This window comes from Microtus oregoni, unplaced genomic scaffold (genome assembly GCF_018167655.1).
Source record: "Microtus oregoni isolate MIOR12 unplaced genomic scaffold, Mior012 000033F_ref0000390, whole genome shotgun sequence".
Lineage (NCBI taxonomy): Eukaryota > Metazoa > Chordata > Mammalia > Rodentia > Cricetidae > Microtus > Microtus oregoni.
This window is the reverse complement of record NW_024543092.1, coordinates 20,560,441-20,579,461: the sequence shown is the minus strand read 5'-3', so window position 1 is coordinate 20,579,461 and position 19,021 is coordinate 20,560,441. Positions and strand designations below refer to the sequence as shown.

General features: G+C 35.4%; 1 protein-coding gene across 7 annotated transcripts in view; it reads right to left on the bottom strand.

Annotated features, from left to right (window-relative positions):
• The window catches only part of Qki (QKI, KH domain containing RNA binding), a 111,945-nt gene that overhangs the window by 21,813 nt on the left and 71,111 nt on the right, over nt 1-19,021 (bottom strand). For all 7 annotated transcript variants that reach the window (XR_005976780.1, XM_041680262.1, XM_041680264.1 and 4 more), the window contains exon 4: nt 11,016-11,159. Coding sequence is in view for 6 of the 7 variants with exons in the window: in XM_041680262.1 (XP_041536196.1) it covers nt 11,016-11,159 (144 nt within the window). In the remaining variant the exon portion in view is untranslated. The remainder of the gene's footprint in view (nt 1-11,015; nt 11,160-19,021) is intronic.

The following is a 19,021-nucleotide window of genomic DNA, read 5'->3' as shown; positions in this document are numbered from 1 at the left end:
TTCTGCAGTGCTAATACAGGAGGAAAACAGATAAGAGCTGTTACACTTTCCTCTAGAGATCTGGAACAAATCGCCTTTCCTTAAATATAAGTATCATCCATTTGTTTGGGGGTGATGGTAAGGGCACAAACCCTAATAAACTGGCCCTCATGGGAGCAGAAGTCAACTCATTCTCATCAAGGATTTAGGAGACCATTGTCCTCTACAAAAACCTTGTCTATAGGAGGAGGACTGGCTTCTTTTTTCCAAACCTGTAATTTGTAAGTTTATTCAAACCCATCAAATTGCTTTAAGTAAATGCCTCTCACATTTGAAAATTCCCATGGCAACTCATTTAGCTTGGCAGACAGGCAGACCCACACCCAATCCTTTCATCTCCAGCTAAGAACCACAATGGTGATTCTGCTCTGACACTCTGAAGAGACTGACTGCAGCACCTGAAGCCCCATTCAGATGGAAATGGCAGTGAGAACACTCTTCACAAGTTCTCACTGTGGCTCTATCAGGAACCACATGCATTTTGGTTAGATGTTTTAAACATCTTTTAATTTCTATCTTTTTCTCAATAAAACAAAGCCAAAATGACATATATTTCAGTTAGTAGTACTTGGTCAAGAAGTTAAATTAACCAGATCATTAACAATTTGGGTCAAAAAGATTTTAAGAAGAAACAATTTCAGAGTCAAGATGCCTCTTACTATCATTATTATTATTCATTATTACCTTTGAACTTATTTCCAGGCTATAATTAAAAGTGTACTATGAATCAAATTCATAGGCCACTAAGCAATGGAGAGCCCCTGAGAAACATAAAAACTTTAAAAATAGATACTGTACAATAAATAGTACTCCTCTTATTTTTTTCTCAATTGCAATGACAGTGATAACTGGTATTTCTTTTCTTTCTTTCTTTTTTTTTTCCGTTTTGGTTTTTCGAGTCAGGGTTTCTTTCTATCTTTGGAGCATGTCCTAGAACCAGCTCTTCTAGACCACGCTGGCCTCAAACTCACAGATATCCACCTGCCTCTGCCTCCTGAGTGCAGGGATTTAAAGGAGTGTGTCACCACCCCCCAGCTGATAATTGGTATTTCTTAAAAGCAAATTAAAATGATTTTGTTGTGATAAATATTTTCAAATTTCATAAATTTCAAATTCCTTAAATGGAATTTGTTGTAAGGTGTTAACAGTCAATTATTTAATTAACATTAATTTAGATCCCCACGCATGCTAAAGCTTCCAAAAAAAATCAACTGTATATTAAAATTAATTCATATTTAAGTTCAATGTACCACTGAGTAAACATGAAAACAGGAGTAGAATTTTACCATAAAGCCATACAGCCCACAGATAAACACTTCATAAACTGTCTGATGGTAATGGCATCTGGTATGTCAGTCTGTTAACATTATCAGTGTAAATTTCTGTTGTCTCATTAATCTCTCTAGTCAAAGGTTAGCACTGTTCAATTCAACGCTCCAGTTTAGTGCTGGCACCTCATACAGAAACTGTTTTCTTTTAGAAAGATGGCAAAGTACAATGAGATCAAGAGATGAAGGCATGCATCCTTTATCTCCTTTCTCAGTCTCCACCTCAGCAACAATACCCTGTTTTCTTCATCTGATATTATTTTTTAATCCTTTCTGAAATTATGATATATGTGTGAAAACATTTATTGTTGCTTTTTTTCTTTTTAAAAATTGCATTTAGAGTAGGTACACTACGAAATAGGTAGTTTCATTAGGGCATTTTTACATTTTGTGGATCAGGAAGAGAATTACTTCATTTTATTTATAGTGCCTCCCATTACCAGGAACTGAATCCACAACTGGCTTCACAGATGCTGCACTGAGGTACAGGAGGGGTGAAGAGGGACACATGTCTCTCATTCACACCCAGCTAAAATAATGACTCTCACAATGCCCCTCACAAGTTTGTATGGCATGCAGGACACACTGCCTGATACTGTCTGTAGAAAACTGATGCATGAAAGTAACTGGTGCTTATGGTAAGAGGGACTAAAGGTCAAGACTACAACAGGAGGAAAGCTGCTACCACGCAAACAAAACAACAAACCCTTTCATACAGGTTTTGAGAGTTAGAGACGCATACATGTGTGCACCGAGTTCACCTGCCCTTTTGGTACCATGGAGGAGAATCTTTACAATAAATAAAAAGACTGTAACATTTGTAACCATTTTCATCAAAATGAGACTTATAAACCATAGACCCAAAGAAGTATGTTTAAGTAAATAGGAGATGTACATCAAAACAGACCATATTACTAAATTATGAATAAGTTATAACTAGGGCTGAGAATTCAGTTCAATGGTAGAGTTCCTGACTAATGTATATGTGAGGCATGGAATCCAAGTCCCAGGTCCACCTGACAAATTAAATAGGTAAATAATATAAAGAAAAAGTGTTATAATCAGATTTAACAAGACAAAAACAGGTCAAATATATTCACCAAGAATAAGACTAAGTTAAAAACAAACAAAAGAAATTAGAAAATACTCTGAACTGAATAGTTAAAACTATATAGCATAACCCTATTTGTGGGATACAGCTAAAATTTATATACATAAAAGAAAGGTCTCTGATCATTACATTTACCTTTAAAATGCCCAAATAAAGCAGAAGAGATCAGTAAAACAGAAAGAGGGAAAACAGCAAAAGTCAAAACTTGAAAGTTAGAAGATTAATGAATTTGATCAAGAAAAATAAAATCACAAATTATTGACATCATGATGAAAAAGAGCACTACTACAGTTCCTACATACTAACAAAGATAAGAAGGAATTTATAAATGAACATGCTCATGATAAAAATTTTAACCACTAGGAAGTTATTAGAAAAACAAAAAAAAAGTGCTGGGTATCAAAAAGGTTTATTACAAATAGAAAAAAGGACTTATTTGACGTAACTCAAACCTAAAATATAATAAACTTTGAGAAAGTCATCAGTAAAAGACAGGAAGTTGGGTTGATTTAAATACACACAAAACCACCTGTTTTAAATCTATTACACTTGATACAGAAATTACAAAAAGTACTAATCTGTTTTCTGTCAATGTGTTAAGACAATGACCAAAACAAACTTAAGGAGGAAAGAGTTAACTTGGCTTACAGGTCAGTCCATCACCAAGCAAAGCCAATGCAGGAACACCAGGCAAGAACAGAGCCAAGGATCACGGACGAATGCTGCTTATGGCCTGCTCAGGTACATGCCTAGTACTATCACTTGCCTACAACAATTACAATTATTAAGTACCACCCTGCCAGGTTCTGTAAAAAACTATGAGTAACTTTGCTTTGTTTTTTAGCCCTGTTTGGCCTGGAGCTTGCACTTCCAAGTACTAATTATAGGCTATGCAACAACATCACAACATTGCTTCACATGCACACACAATTTTTTAATTTAAAAGATTGAACTAAGGCATCTAAACTGACTAAATATTACACTTAAATTTTCAAAATTAAATAGGCTACAACTGCATCACAAGAAGTGAGGATACAACGTTGGTCAGCAGACATCAAAACACAAACAAACTTAACTATAAAGCTCAGATCAAACAATGTTGACAATGTTCCACATTTCATCCCTTAACTTTCTAGAAAAGACTGACAATAAATTCAAAACAGAAACAAGGCCATTTTAGACTTTAGTCGTAAATTTAATCTTTAAATGATTATCATAAGCAAAATAACATAGCCCCAACAAGAAGAAACCAAAGGCTGTAGTGTATGATGCACTTCAAAAAAAATGAATGAATGAATGAATGAATACATGAATGAAGCAATGTTGTGATGTTGTTGCATAGCCTATAATTAGTACTTGGGAGTACAAGCTCCAGGCCAAACAGGGCTAAAAAACAAAGCAAAATTACTCATAGTTTTTTACAGAACCTGGCAGTGAATTTAAAACCTGGGATAACACCCAGGCTTGAGACTGTCAAACAGGCACTGTCAAATAATACTGCCATGACTGCAAACTAGTACAAACTTCCCAGAAGATAACTAGGGAGCATTTTAATCTCAACAAAATATTAAAATATACTATACTTTTAAAAGTAAAAGTATTCTTTGACCTAGTAATTCTTCAAGACTTACTTTCATATATATATAAATTATACTAAATGTTCTGTTGCTTCCTGAGGCTAGGACAATCAAGTTTTGAAACTTCCTACATTAAATCTGCAAAAACAAAATAAACCAATGCCTGGCTATATGCAACAGTCAATCCATTAGACTTTAATGAATGAACAACTGTAGAATTGGGATCAAGATTTACTACTCTCAGTTGTACTCCACCTCAGAAATCAATTTCTTCCTAACAGCTAGATGGTGAAGATTCCCTGGTTCAGACTGTGTTCTTTCCCCGTATCTCAAATTCTATGATGATATGCTCTCTAATCTTTTGGCTCTAAAAGCTTACAACTTGAGGGCTCTACATTCTTACTTAATTCCCATTTGGTATTAGCCATGTGTAGCTCAACATCTGCTTCCTCGATTTTCACATTTCTTGGTTTCTCTTCAAAATTTGCTATTCGAATAGTACAAAGGACAGCATCAACTGCCTTAAGTCATCACATATCAGACCATATGGAAGTTTAATCAAAATTCCTGTCAACTTCACCTTCAAAATAACCCCTCCATGAAATACCTCCACACCTGTGACTCTAGTCCCAACACCTTTTGTGTCTCTGGCTAGGACCTACTCTGAATAAGCACTTAAACTTGAAAGCTTTCTACCTGGCATTTGAGCTTTTACTGCTGCCCTCAAAGTCAACAAACCTAGCAGCCAGGAGAATCCTTTGAATGGGTATCAAATCATGCCATCCTTGCTCTCAGCTCCTTCCAAAACCCTATCTCAGAATAAAGACAATCTGCCCCAACCTACTTTCTCAATTATCTCCCACATCTCTCCATCTTGCTCATCCTGTAACACTCCTTGGCCCCATGATATTTTCCAACCATGTCACTGCATTTCTGTTCTATGTATTTCTTGAGAAAACTCCTAAGATATACAAATGGTTGTACCACACATTTTAATTAGGTATTTCTCAAATGTTATCTTTCTAAGAATCATTTGTAATCATTAAATAAAACAGCCTTTCCCTAACCATGGTACTTTATCCCTTTTATCCTGCCTTGGTTTTCTTTGCACCACTTTATTACAAAACAACATGGCTGACACTTTTGTTTATTGTTAGTAATCGAATTAAGCTTTAAGATGGCAGGCATTTTGTGCTTACCTTCCCCTTTCTTTTGTGACTTTGTGCCTACAGCAAGCATCAGTAAACTGTGCTGCATAAAATGCTCAGATATGGAAGGAATAAAAAATTCAAGAAATTCAAATACATAAAATATTGGCTCATTCTGTGGGTATGCTGTGCAATGAGTGTGCACCTTAGGGATAACCCAAGTCTGAAAAGTGCACTATGGAATTCTGTGCTCTTTCTTTCTCCCATGGAAAGAAGAACCAAGCAAATAAACAAAACAGTAAAAATGTGTGTGTGTGTGTGTGTGTGTAATGTAAGGGGTTATAAGAAAACTGTGGGTAGAAGTAGGGCAAGGGAAATATTGTAAAAGAAGGAAAGCACACTAGAACATGTAGGAAAAAAACAGCCAATGTCAAGAAGACAGAGCATTCACTTCCACATAACAGTTGGTCTCGCAGATCCAGATAGTGGAATAGTGAATGCGGACAGATGTTGGGGAGAGGGAGGGGACGGGGGGGCGTGGCGTGGCATGGACACCAGACTATTTAAGAGCATACAATTAGATTAAGAGCACTAAACTAGTGCTTTATAACACAGCAGAGTGACTATAGTGCGTAACCGTGTTTCTAAAGAGCTAGAAGACTTCTAACACAAACAAACTAGAAAATAATTGAAGTGATTATGAAAAGGGTGAGGCAGGGTGATAAGGGAAGAAATATGGGGAGACAGCTAAAACTAAGTATCATTTGAGAGATAGTATAGAAACTTACTTCATAAAATACATGCATATATGAACGCGATCTAATGGAATCATCAAATAATGGGAAAGAGTAAGCCCCAACTAGACATTTCACCATCAAATGAAACATCCAGTCTCTGGAATGAATTACATCTAACTGAATTGTTGCCTAAAGGAGCCCTATGGAAACCTCCAACCAGGCTATTGACAAGGCTATTTATTGTTTGTTCTTAACAAGCTGATGGTAAGGCCTTACACCAAGAGATAATACCTATATAACTCATTCAACATGAAGAAGTTACACTGATGCTTACATAGAGCCTTCATCCCTACTGATTAGTAAACACCAATGGTACTGGAAGAACTCTGCTCTTACCAGAGGAGAAAGGTAAACACCAACCCAACTAGATACCACTTGCTCTACAATGGCAGCCTACAGGATACACTGGTGCAACAGTGGCATAAATGTTTTGGAAGTAACCAACCAGTATCTGAAAATTAAGGCCCACTCCATGAAATGCCCAACACTCCTCAGATGGCCAAGAACCTGAGAATAGTTATGCCATAGACCTAGGGGAAATCCAAGCACTACTGTTCTGCTAAAAGAATGCAACAATTAAATGACTCCTAATGACATTCAGCTATACATCTAAATCAGCATCTTGCTCAGTCAGCATCAAAGAAGCTCCCTCCTGCAGTAGAAGAAACAAATACAGAGCCCCACAACTGAACAAGGTGCAGAGTGAGAGCCCTTGAGACACTCAGTCATAAACAAGATGTCTCCATTAAATCTCTCCCGTAAGGACTCAGGGAACTCTGTAAAAGGGGCAGAAATATTCTAACAGCCAGTGGAAATAGAAGACACCAAGGAAACAAGGCCTTCTATAAGATAAAAAGGTAGATTACTGAATCTACTTTTAAAAATCAACTATTAGTTTTAAGTGTTTTACATTGGATTGGACTTCTGTATACTGTATATGAATTTTGTACATTGATACAAATTTGAGACTAATTTTGTTAATACATACTGTACATACATTTCTAATGTGGTATTGTACCTATACAGTTTATTTAACAATGTAACACAAATATCTAGTCCCTGAAAACTATTATTACCAAATGTTTAGGATAATCAGGAAATGCAGGTTAGTAATTAGTCACATATTATAATCAAACTTGTAGTCACATTAGGTATGTTTTTCAAGGTCAAATGAAGATATATTTTAGATACATAGGCCATCTTCAAACACTTCAGAGATCTACAGAATATGGCATTCAAGATGTTTTAACATTGAGACATGTCTGCTTCTGCCAGCAGCAATCTATTTTTAGAAAATAATGGGCATGCATCAAAGAAGCTCCACATGGAGTTTACTTTGTGACAAAAATGCCCCTGCCTCGACTGCTGACAGTATGCTGTCCTATTAGGACACAAAAGAAAGTAATTACTAAACTTTGTCAAGACAAGAAGGGACAGCCCTTCAGAATGTCCTACTTCACATAAGGATGTTAGATATGATAGGCCTGTAGGCCACAGAGGAACTTTGGGTGACCGTCCAGGCAGCCAGCTGTTTCTGTCATTACTCAATTTTTTGGAAGTCTCTTGCTTGTACTTTCTGCTTACTCAGTTAATATTATTTCCTTCTTGGATCTCTGAGGGAGCTGAATACTAGATAGTTATAATTTTTCTTGCTTACCAGACACAGAAAACAAGATATGATAGAAAGTAAATTTTGACTCACCAAGATAAGATAGATATGAAGTATTTTCTCTGAATTTGTGAAATGAAAATGAACTATACATTGCTGATGTATTTATTGCCTATATATACTATATATAATTATCATATTTACTTATATAGCTTTTCTTATATTAGTTATAGCCTTCTTTTCTATTTTAGACAAAAAAAGAGTAGTGTAGTGGCATTTTGTATGTATTTTAATAAATAAAACTTGCCTGAATATCAGAGAGTAAAACAGTCCCACTGGTCAGTCTTACAGACCAGGCAGTGGTATTTAATTCCAGCAGCCACACTAGCTAGCTATTGAGACCAGGTAGTGGTGGTGCAGGCCTTTAATCCCAGCCCTAGAGAGGATTATAAAATGGGAGGAAACAACTCAGTCTCACTCTCAGATTCTTGCAGGCAGGAGCACCATTTTGGACTGAGATAGAGATAAGAGTCAATGGCTGTTTTGCTTTTATGACCTTCAGGTTGAACCCCAACTTCTCTGAATTTTTATTAACTGTGCTTTACTTCTAGACAAACAGTCAACACACGAATTCAGAGACTGTGATGCTATGCACAGGGCCTGCACAGGTATAAGCCAGTACTGAGAGAAATAGACACAACCCCCCCCCCACCCCAATTTAAAAGTTATCTCCAATTAAATTGATAACCATTTGCAAAGGAAAAAAAAATAGTTCTCTCTAATGGATTCTCACTGGGTATACAAACGACATTTAAAGGTAGACTGTATGTCCAGCAGGAGATGGGCAACACAAAATGAAGCTAATGATATTGTGGAGTATCCCCCTCCCCTTTTTCTTCTCATAATGCTTTGTCTGGGCATTTTAAACTTTATATGACTTTTGTTTATAGATTATGAACACCATTTTCTTCTTAGCTAAGAAAGATATCATAACACAAGGCCAATCATAACAGAACTGGCCAATTATGGGGAAAATTTCAAACAGTCAATCTGTTTTGTTTCAAGTCTGACTATCTTGGCATAGGCATCAAAAATACACTAAAATTCAGCTTAATTAAAATAAATTCTTTAATATAATGCCTACATTATAATAAAGACACTAAGTATAGAAATATATCATAAAATAAAATTATTATGCAGTGTTAAATCAATGCATGGAACTCATGCTTTAAGTTATATGTTTCTATCCTATTGTAATTCTAAAGTTTCATTTCTTCAATATCAAGTAGCACAACTTATAATCAGTTACCTATTTAATAGTGACAGCAACAATCCTAAAAACCTTTTTAAGGAGATAGCTACTAAAACTGGCTATTTCGTCATAAAATACTAAATATGCACTTTTTAAAAGTTTCATTCATTTATCTGCTACCACCTTTGTTTCTGGACACAAACCATTCTTACTGAGAGTATGGATATGCACATGCTACAGCTCTCATGTGAAAGTCCAAGGACAACTTCAGAAGCTAGCTCTCTCCCACCATGTAGAACCTGGGGATAAACTCTAGTAAGGCTTACCAATCAACGAACAATTACACAAATGACTTTCTCTGTATAACAAACATTCTGGCTGTCCTGGAAAGTCACTTTGAGGCCTCAAACTCAGAGGTATGCCTCTGCCTCCCTTGGGATTAATAGAGTGCACCAACACTGTCAAGCACAACTCTACAAATAAAAGAGTTAGTGCTCTAAGGTCTTACCATTAGTGTTTTGTTACCCTAAAGAAAGAGAGGTCAAAATACTCTTAAATTTACTAATAAGCTTCTGAACCAATGCTCTTTTTCAAGATAATATCTTTTATAATAAAAGTAAATTATAGAAAGAATGGCTAGAAAAATCTAGAGTAAATAGGAGTGTGAACTATTATACAATTTTCTTTTTGCTACAGTAACAAACACATGTACTCAGGGTAATGGGAGTTCTGCATTGTTGGATACATAGCACTTCAATAATTTTCTGTTTATAAATCTAGTAACCGTGTTCACAAAAAGACCCTTTTCATTGCTTTTCAAAACAACACAATTAATAAGGAAAAGGAAGAGGACATGATTTAACAGTGTGCAAAGTCCTGCATTTACAAACAATTTGTCAGCTCAGGTTCCTTATATATCTATAAACATAGTTCATTTAAAATTCCTTCCTTGCAAGGAATCCAAAGCGAACTGTTAGGACACTGAAGAACACACTACTGGGATATAAAGAATAACAGATCCCAAGCTCATTTATCTAAGCAACAAAATAGCTCCATTGGCAACTATTTTCCTAGCTTTTTAAAGAACAGTCAAGGGGAGCTGGACAGATGGCTCAGAGGTTAAGAGCACTGACTGCTCTTACAGAGGTCCTGAGTTCAATTCCCAGCAGTCACATGGTGGCTCACAGCCATCTACAATGAGATCTGGCATGCAAGCATACACGGAAGGAATGTTGTATACATAATAAATAAATAAACAAACAAATAAATCTTTTTTAAAAAGAGCAGCCAATATTTCCATGTTATTAATAAGAAAGAGATAGCTTAATAAATTATGTGAATTCAGATCACCCTGGTCTACAAAACAAGTTCTAATACAGTCATGGCTGATACACAGAGAAACTTTATGTATGTGTGTTGCAAGCGTGGGGTGGTTTGTTTGTTGGTTGTAGAGCCTCACTTTGAGTTGGATCCCCAGGATCTACAGTGGTGAGTGAGAACCACTTAAAAAATCACTTTCTTTTCATTTTCCATTAAAAATAAAAAAACAGTATGTACCAACACAAAAGAGTGAAGAGTGAGGGAGAAAATGACGGGAAGAGGAAACACAAAAAAAGAGATAACTGGATAATTTCCCATGAGACATAAATCTCAAATTTATTTTTAATATCTTAAAGATTCCCAAATATGTTTGTTAGTTTAGATTAGCAAAGTGTGAAAAGCTCAGCTTTCACTAAGAAAACAGATTTTACAATGTTCTAACAAAGTTTTACTATGCAAATTAACTTTTCTACTGAGGGAAAAAGCCAGAAGAGAACCTAGTGTACAGGCAATTCAAATAATGAGCTCCCACTAAGTCTACTTTCCCAACACAGTAATAGCTTCACAGACCTCCAACTTATTACCCACCCCCTTCCAAACACGGTCTCTTCACATAGCCTTGACTGCCCTGGAACTCACTATGTAAACTAGGTTAATATTAAACTCAAGAGATTTGCCTGCCTCTGACTCTTGAGAACTGGGATTATAAGCATGTGCGAAAATGTTCAACTTACGCAATTTTTAAGAAAAACACAAGCCAAAAAAACAAATAAAATCACTAACATATAACAACTCATTCTTTATTAACAAATGTAAATGATAAAAATTACTTACTGCAGGTACCAGTAACTTCTTCACTTCTTCAACTGCTCTCTTCAGCTTGATTTCTGCTCTGTTCTGAGCATCTTCCACAGTGATTAGTACATGTAAATCTTCATTTAGATGTTCCCAATTAGGCTTGCCTCTGTTTTGCTCCTCCTAAAAAAATTTTTTTACAAAGCTCAATGTCACTAATACCGTTTTCCAAAGACAGAATATATATTCTGTAACACGAACCTATTGCTAGTTGCTTAACGCCATGTTTCTATTATTCTACTACAATGATATTGCAAAGATTTTCAATTATTTCCCAAACCCAAACCAAAGCCTGGCAATGGGACTAGTCAGTCAAATGAGAACTCAATAAATATCCATGCTGCGCCTACTATGTATCCAGCTGAGGTTGTAAGTGACCAAGACAACCATGAGTGATAGTGCTGCTACTCTAGGAGTCCTGCAGAGCCATTTCTAAAGCATATTGAGTGACTTCTTTACTTATAAGAAAACAAAGTTATCAAGGTTGAACAAGTCATTTACCAATATCACAGCAAACAAGCTGCTAATTTAGGAGATGAATCAAACTTATTCTCCAATTGAGTGTGCTTCCATTCATTACAACACTTTAAATAACACTGGTTCTAAGTCAATACTAGGAAAAATATTTTGAAAAATAGGTTCCATCATGTAAAAGAAATACGTACTGTTTGATGTGACTATTTCAAGTAGTAATTATGGCAAAAATAAACCATAGCCAATGACTGTTGTAATTGTTTAACTGTATTTCTACTGACCTTTACTTTTAAAAACGAACTACTCAGTTGAATGGAGCACTCTTGCTCTTGCCCACACTCCAGCGAAAACCATGCACATGTGGGTAGCACTAAATGGACGCAGTGGGTTTTAAAAAAATAAAACTAAAAGAGATGGACATGAAGTCTGAAGATCAATGTATGTATGGGAATCCTGGGGGAATTGGACGGGGTTAGATTTGATGTTTTATTGTATACACATACAAAATTTTCAAGTATTAAAGCAAAAATGAAATATACAGTTTACTCTTGCATTGTATTAAGTCCTAAACACATGTTTCGTAGGTGGGTGACTGTCTCTCACTTCTGTGATAACTTCTGGTTACCAAGCAAGGAATATATGTACATGTTGAAAGCCTTATCAAACTACTTGCAAGATGAGGGCAGGCAGCCAAATACAGACTTAGGCAACTTATGAATGTACAAAGTCTTAAACTTGAAAAACAATTTAAGATTGTGAGTGTAAATATGACTGGTACACAGACTTAAAACAAATTATCAGAGGTAAAAATAAAAAGATCTTTTTTGTCAGACCTTTCTTGTAAAGAACATTAGTCTGTTACTGTGATTGCAGTCAAGGGAAGTAAACTGATATGATAAACAGGCTTTTCTATTACGTTTCACATTATTGGGGACAAACAATAAAGACAAAAGTAAGATCTACTAAGTACCAAGTTTTATCAACTAGTGACTTTAGTAGGAAAATGTACCTACATAGTCAAGACTAAATGAATCTCAAGATAAAGTAGCAACAATCAAACATTATGCAAACTAGTTAGCCTAGAGCCTATTTTCAGTATTACATCACACCACATTCCTTTTAACACATATTGGCAAAGCTAGGTTCCTGGTGGTTACTGTATTTTAAAAGTACTTCCATGAAGACATCAATGTGAAATAAAATGGTGGCAATGCATCATCGGAAAATCTAAAGAGTACACAAGAAAAGAACTACAAAAGCAATCAATAAATATTAACTGTGGCTACTTAAAATATTTTCAATTTTAAGATTATATAAATACCAATTCAGTTACTTGTCAATATTTAATAAATAAAGGGATGGGCTCTTTCTTTTTATCTAGGGTACACCATAAAGAGATGTGAGTGCAAAGAGTCAATAAATTAAGAAACTGGGACCCCAGGCATCATTTACATGGCAAAGAATACAACACACACATAATACTTCTGTGGCAAGACTCAATTTAAAAATCAAATTTTAATGTTAAAGGATGTTTTTATTTCCCACCAAAGTTTTAATTTATTTGTTTACTCATTTATATATTTATTTATCTATTTATTTGTTTTTTGGGGGACAGGGTTTCTCTGTAGCTTTGGAACTAGTGCTGGACCAGGCTGGACTCGAACTCAGATCTGCTTGCCTCGGCCTCCCAAAAGCTGGGATTAAAGGCACCACCACACTGAAATTTTTATTTATTTTTATCCCCCTGGTAGACTTGGGGAAAATTTCTGTATTACCCTGTAAACTAAAAATGTGCCCATATGTCTAAATAAATTACTCTATCTATCTATCTATCTATCTATCTATCTATCTATCTATCTGGGATTTTCATTTCTAGCCAAGACAAAGAAGCAGAAGCAGCAAGACTCACTCCTCACTCTACTGACACAACCAAAGTGTATGAGACAACAACCACAAACTAGAAACTAGAGACTGAAGAAGAGAAATGGCAATGGTGAAGGCGCAGGGACCAACCTGCAACTACCCAACTTCATGGCTTTAGTCTTGGTCCACACACCTGTGAGTCCAGGAGAAGGAAAGCAGGCAAAGCTGAAGAGGGCTGGAGAGCTCTCAAGCACTACAGGCAACAGTTCCTAATGCATGATGCTAGGGAGAGAATTCTAAAGGCCAGGAAACAACCAAAGGATTCCACATCACTAAGTACCTAGCTCTCTCACATGGAGCTAGACTGAAACATCTCATGATTCACCAACAGCATACCAAAGGGAAACAATTCAACCTAGTATGAGCTACAGTATTGCCTAATAAATTACAAAACCAAGAACTAAGGGAACCACAAAAAGAAAAAAAAAAAAAAAACAACAAAAAAAAAAACCTTAAGGGAACTAAACATTCCCAACTACCTCAACCACTTGCCAGGAAAAAAAAAAAAAAAAAAAAAAAACAATAAACTAAGTGGCATTTTTAAGAGTAATAGGATATCTTCCCAACAATGTAAAATTCTCTATCTACTGTCTAGTCAGAAATTAACAGTCACCAGGGCTGGGGAGATCACTAGGTGAATAAAATGCTTGCTCTGTATGCACAAGAACTAAGTTCAGATCCCTAACTCTATTAATAGTAAGTAAGTAAGGGCATAGAGGGCTCACTGGTCAACCAATCTATCTGAAACAGTGGACTTCAGGTTCAGAGAGAAACCTATTTCAAGAAATAAATGGGTACCATACTGAGCAGTGGTTGCTCTTCAAGAGAACCTGGTTCGACTCCAAGAACATGGCAGCTCACAACTACCTTATCTGAAACTTCAGACCCATGACATTGACTCCCTTTTCTGGCCCCTGTTGGCATTGTACATACATGCTGTATAGACATACATGAAATAAAAAGTGAATGAATGAATGAATGAATGAATGAATGAAAGAGGTAGAGACCTGGGGAGAAAGATGCTCAACCTCATGCTACTGCCTTTGTGTACACGCACACATGTGAACAAACACATACACAGAATGATGGTGGTGGTCATTAAAGATTGTATGAGATGAAAAAGGTAATTTAAAACAAATCTACTCATAACAAATGTTATAATAAAGGCTTCAAAAGCTATTATGTCTTTATAATGTATACATACACTAGCAGGAGATACAAATACTAATTCAAAACATATCAGAAAAGATTAAAAATAAAACTGAAATCATGACTTACCACGGAAATTTTTATTCATAGAAAACACAAAAGTCAAAGAACTTAAAAAAAAGATATTACCTGCCTTGTAGGAACAAAGAATAGGTTGCAATATAATCTGCCATTATGCTTTAATTTACTGGAGGAATAAATTTGAGTGATAAAATTTTTGAGTCTTTACAATTCTAATCATATTTGAGTGAGATTCTAAGCACATCTTGGGCGGAACACAGACACAACAGATTAAAAAAGTTTTGTCTTGTTTTTTAAGACTAATTTTTATCTTCTAAGGTCATGTCAAATTCCTTTCTAGCAAGCCATTTTCTAGGTTAAGTGAAAAGTATCAAGAATTGGGAGAAAGCACATGGCAAAACAGACATCTACATAAAATACCTTTTCTTCAAAGAGAGGACCATTCATAAAATTTCAAGAGGACTAACATGTAGTCATTTAGCACAGAGAACTCTTCCCAATTGCAATCATGATGTTTTCATTGTTTTTGTTTTTTAATGTAGCTTTAAGGCACTTTCAGTGGACAACCATTTCTTTAAATGAAAAATTACCTACTTATTATTTTAAAGCTGCTACATCTAGTGACCTAAAAGTAGGATTTAAAACACCATTCTAAACATTTGAGACACAACTACTGTTTTGATTATGTGGCATCAAGTCTGCCAGTTTTGCAGTTTGAGACTCAGTTCTAATTACAGAACTTGTTTAAATAAAGGAATTCGGTAACATGAACAGCATCAGAGCAAACTGAGTGTCCACCCTGGAAAGACCCTTTGAAGTTTTAATCTCCAGTCAGGCAAATCAGAACAAGATATCTGTCCTCTTGTGCTCTTAAGGTGAAAGCTCTCAGGATTAAATCCCTTGGAAAATGATTTTATAAATCTAAATATACTGAAACAAACCAGTTTCTAACAAGTTTTATCTTTAGGTCAAATATCAAAACCCAACAATTTTCAGTTACATATTATCTTAAGTTAGTTTAAGAAATATGTATTTAATTAGTGAGGAAAAAAAGACACCAAGAATTTAAAGGAGAGCAAGGGAGAAAAAGATGGGAGGGTCTATAAAGTGATGGAAGGAAGAAATGTTATAATCTCAAAAAAAGAAAGCATTTGAGCAGAAAAAACTGGACATAAAGTACATTCCATACTGTACAATTCTTCCAGTCATAAAGCTAACCTCAAATCCTATTTCTTAAATTTGAGTCAAAACAAAAATCCTGCTTTGCAAACAAGAAAAATTTACTCATACATAAATACCAGAATAATTTTTATATTTAGTTTATTGAAACTGTTTTAAGAAAAATATAGGCAGCAAGAATCAAGCAAATCCTCATTAAATTGAGTCTAGACAAGAACAACTGTTCATTCAAAGAATTTGTATTATTTAATGTCAATTGTTTTCTTAAGTTTAAAACAGAAGATGCCGGGAGGGGGTGAAGTATGTTCGCAGTCCCAGCACTAGAGAGAAGCAGGTAGGAGAATTCAGTTTGAAGCTAGCTTGATGGTAATAAATCCCACCTTAGTCTGAACTACACAGTAACACCCTGAAACACACACACACCAACTATGGATATAAGAACTGACCCCAGTGCTGAATCTTTACACAATATACCTAAGAGTGTCTGGTGTACAATGAATAATTTATTACTCTACTCTTCGTTTTCACAGATTTGAATCTTTTATATCTTCGTGAGTGTTCTAGATATTAATTTTCATTATTTGTTATTAACAGCTCTACATTCAACTGATGAAATATCAAATGTACTAGTTCCTAACATTTACTCTGCTAGCAAATACTAAACCCAGTTTTATCATCATGTACTTTAACTCACTATATTAAGCTAACATATACCATATTTATGCTAGAAATTACTTTCTAAAATATACAGGAAAGTATTTTGCATGTAATAAATACTGAAGAAACATTTGATAATAAATTATTTTACTATAAAATGAAAATAGCAAGTAACACAAAATATACTGGCTAAACATTAATTTATGCCCCGGACTGTGTGATCTATTCTATTATGAAAATGTTACTTCACAGCTGCCCTTGTGGCATTTTGAACCCATCACTACCAAACAATTGCAGAATGACTTGAATTGAGTGCAACAGATTCAAGAGGTGCTGGTTCACATCTTTAATCCCAGTGTTTGGGAGTCACACACTTTTAATCCCAGCACTAATGAGCTAGAAACAGGAGCGATATGGCTGGGTGGAGAGAAGAATATAAAGGGGAAGAGACAGGAACTCCGTGGAGTGTGGAGTCTGAGGATTCGTGGAGACAGGACCTCACCCTTTCAGTCTGAAGATCTGATAAAGGTAAAAAGTTTTTCAAGTGGTTGGCTGCTTTGTTTTTCTGATCTTCAGCTTGAACCCCAATGTCTGTCTCTGGGTTTTTATTATTCGTACCACACCTTGGCAAGATAACAGGTACATAATTTATAACTGTTTGGATTCCATGGTGCCAAGCACTCATCACATATTACTAAGATTATATGATTACTGGAGTACTAGGTACACAGAAAATTTTGAAATGTTAAATTTCTTTTCTTGATTGTAGTTTTTTCCTTAATATCAAAGTTTGAATCAGTAATTTTTAAAGAAGAGTATCAGATCATGGTTAAATAGACTCAGTAAACAAATATTTTGTTACGTTTAAGATTATCTTAAAAGTTATCTGCTTTTGCCTGAAAATTCATAGCTAGGTAACCAACCAAGATCACAGAGGTAATCTACAGCAACATTTTAAAACTCTACAGGTATTTCTACTGCACAGCTAGGAGACAGAAGGCAGACACAGCAAGGGAACACCTCTATACTTATTTAATATTCTGAAAGAAACACCATCTGGTAGAGGTAAATATATAGAGAGATATAGTTAATTCTGGAATATTCAAATGGCTACTGATTTTATGAGCAGTCCTTTCTCTATGTCTTGACAGCCACTCCCAAATAACCATTCATATTCTTAATATTAATTATACAAGTTTGACCAAAAGTTTAGGTTTGTCTCCAGCTAGCTCTTACAACATATATTAACCCACTTCTATTAATCTATGTGCTGCTCCGAGGAGCCTCATTTACTTCATCTATGAAATTTCCATGTTGTTTCTACCAAGTCTGGCTTGGGCCCACCCTTCTCTCCAGCATTCTCTCTGTCCCCAAAATTCTGCCTAGCAACTGACCAATCAGGTTTTTATTAACAATGAGAACACATTTTCACGGTTTTCAGAAGAATTATACCATGGCACCAATACTGGTGTGTTTTTTTTCCTAAAAGATCTATTTTACATAATTTGAAAACTGAAAGATTCTCTGGGCATTTCTCATTTCGTGCATCTATTATACAAAACCTAAGACTTTGCTTCTGATATTTCATTTACATTTGGCTAACAAAATAACTACAGAAATTTTTCATATATTTTTTCTGTAATCTGAACAGCAAAGCAAAACCATAACACAGTACAGTTAGTGCAGAAAGGCACAGTGTCACGCCCATCCATCTCTCTTCAATGTTCTCATTTCCTTTGGGTGTTTTTGCAACATCATCCCTCAGAATCAGACAGGTGCTTATTTTTTAAAATTTAAAGGCATCATTTTAAAAACATTCTTTAATGATGCTGTTAGCAAAGCTCGTGTCAAAAGCATGAACAGTGTAGGGCTAACAGAGGCCATGCCAAAATAAAGTACCAATGTCAACCATCTCACCAACTCCCCATTTTATAAGGTTTACAGGTAAAAGGTTTCATGAATCCTCCTATGTAAGTTATAGTTACATATTAGAATTTTATAACTTCCAAGAAACCACTTTTGAAAATGCCAAAAATTACTTGCCATCTAAAAATCATATTACATTCGCAACTTTTTTACTGGCATAAAACTGAATTTTAGAAAATGTTCTATATATGATCTATGTTATAATATTAATTAATTGCTATTAAATGTTAGCCACCACATTAATGATTTCCCTGGTCATGGACAGCTCCACTCCATTTAAGACAAGAATATCTAAATTACATAAATCATAACTTTGCTCAGACCAAAACCTAAATGACCTTCACACTGAATATATTAACATATGAGTTTGAGCTCAACACCAACAAAACCACTAAGAGCTAGGTAGAACACAGGGGCCCGGCTGATCTATATCTTCCAGAAATATCTAACAGCACTATTTCTTAGTCAACAATGAAATTAACCAAAACATGGGGAGCTACTGTTAGAGTGATTATTTGGTGGGGATTCGTAAGTTGTGGTTGGTGCCTTAGTTAGGTTAACTCTAGCTGCCAGGATTCCCATTTAGGCTTACTGCT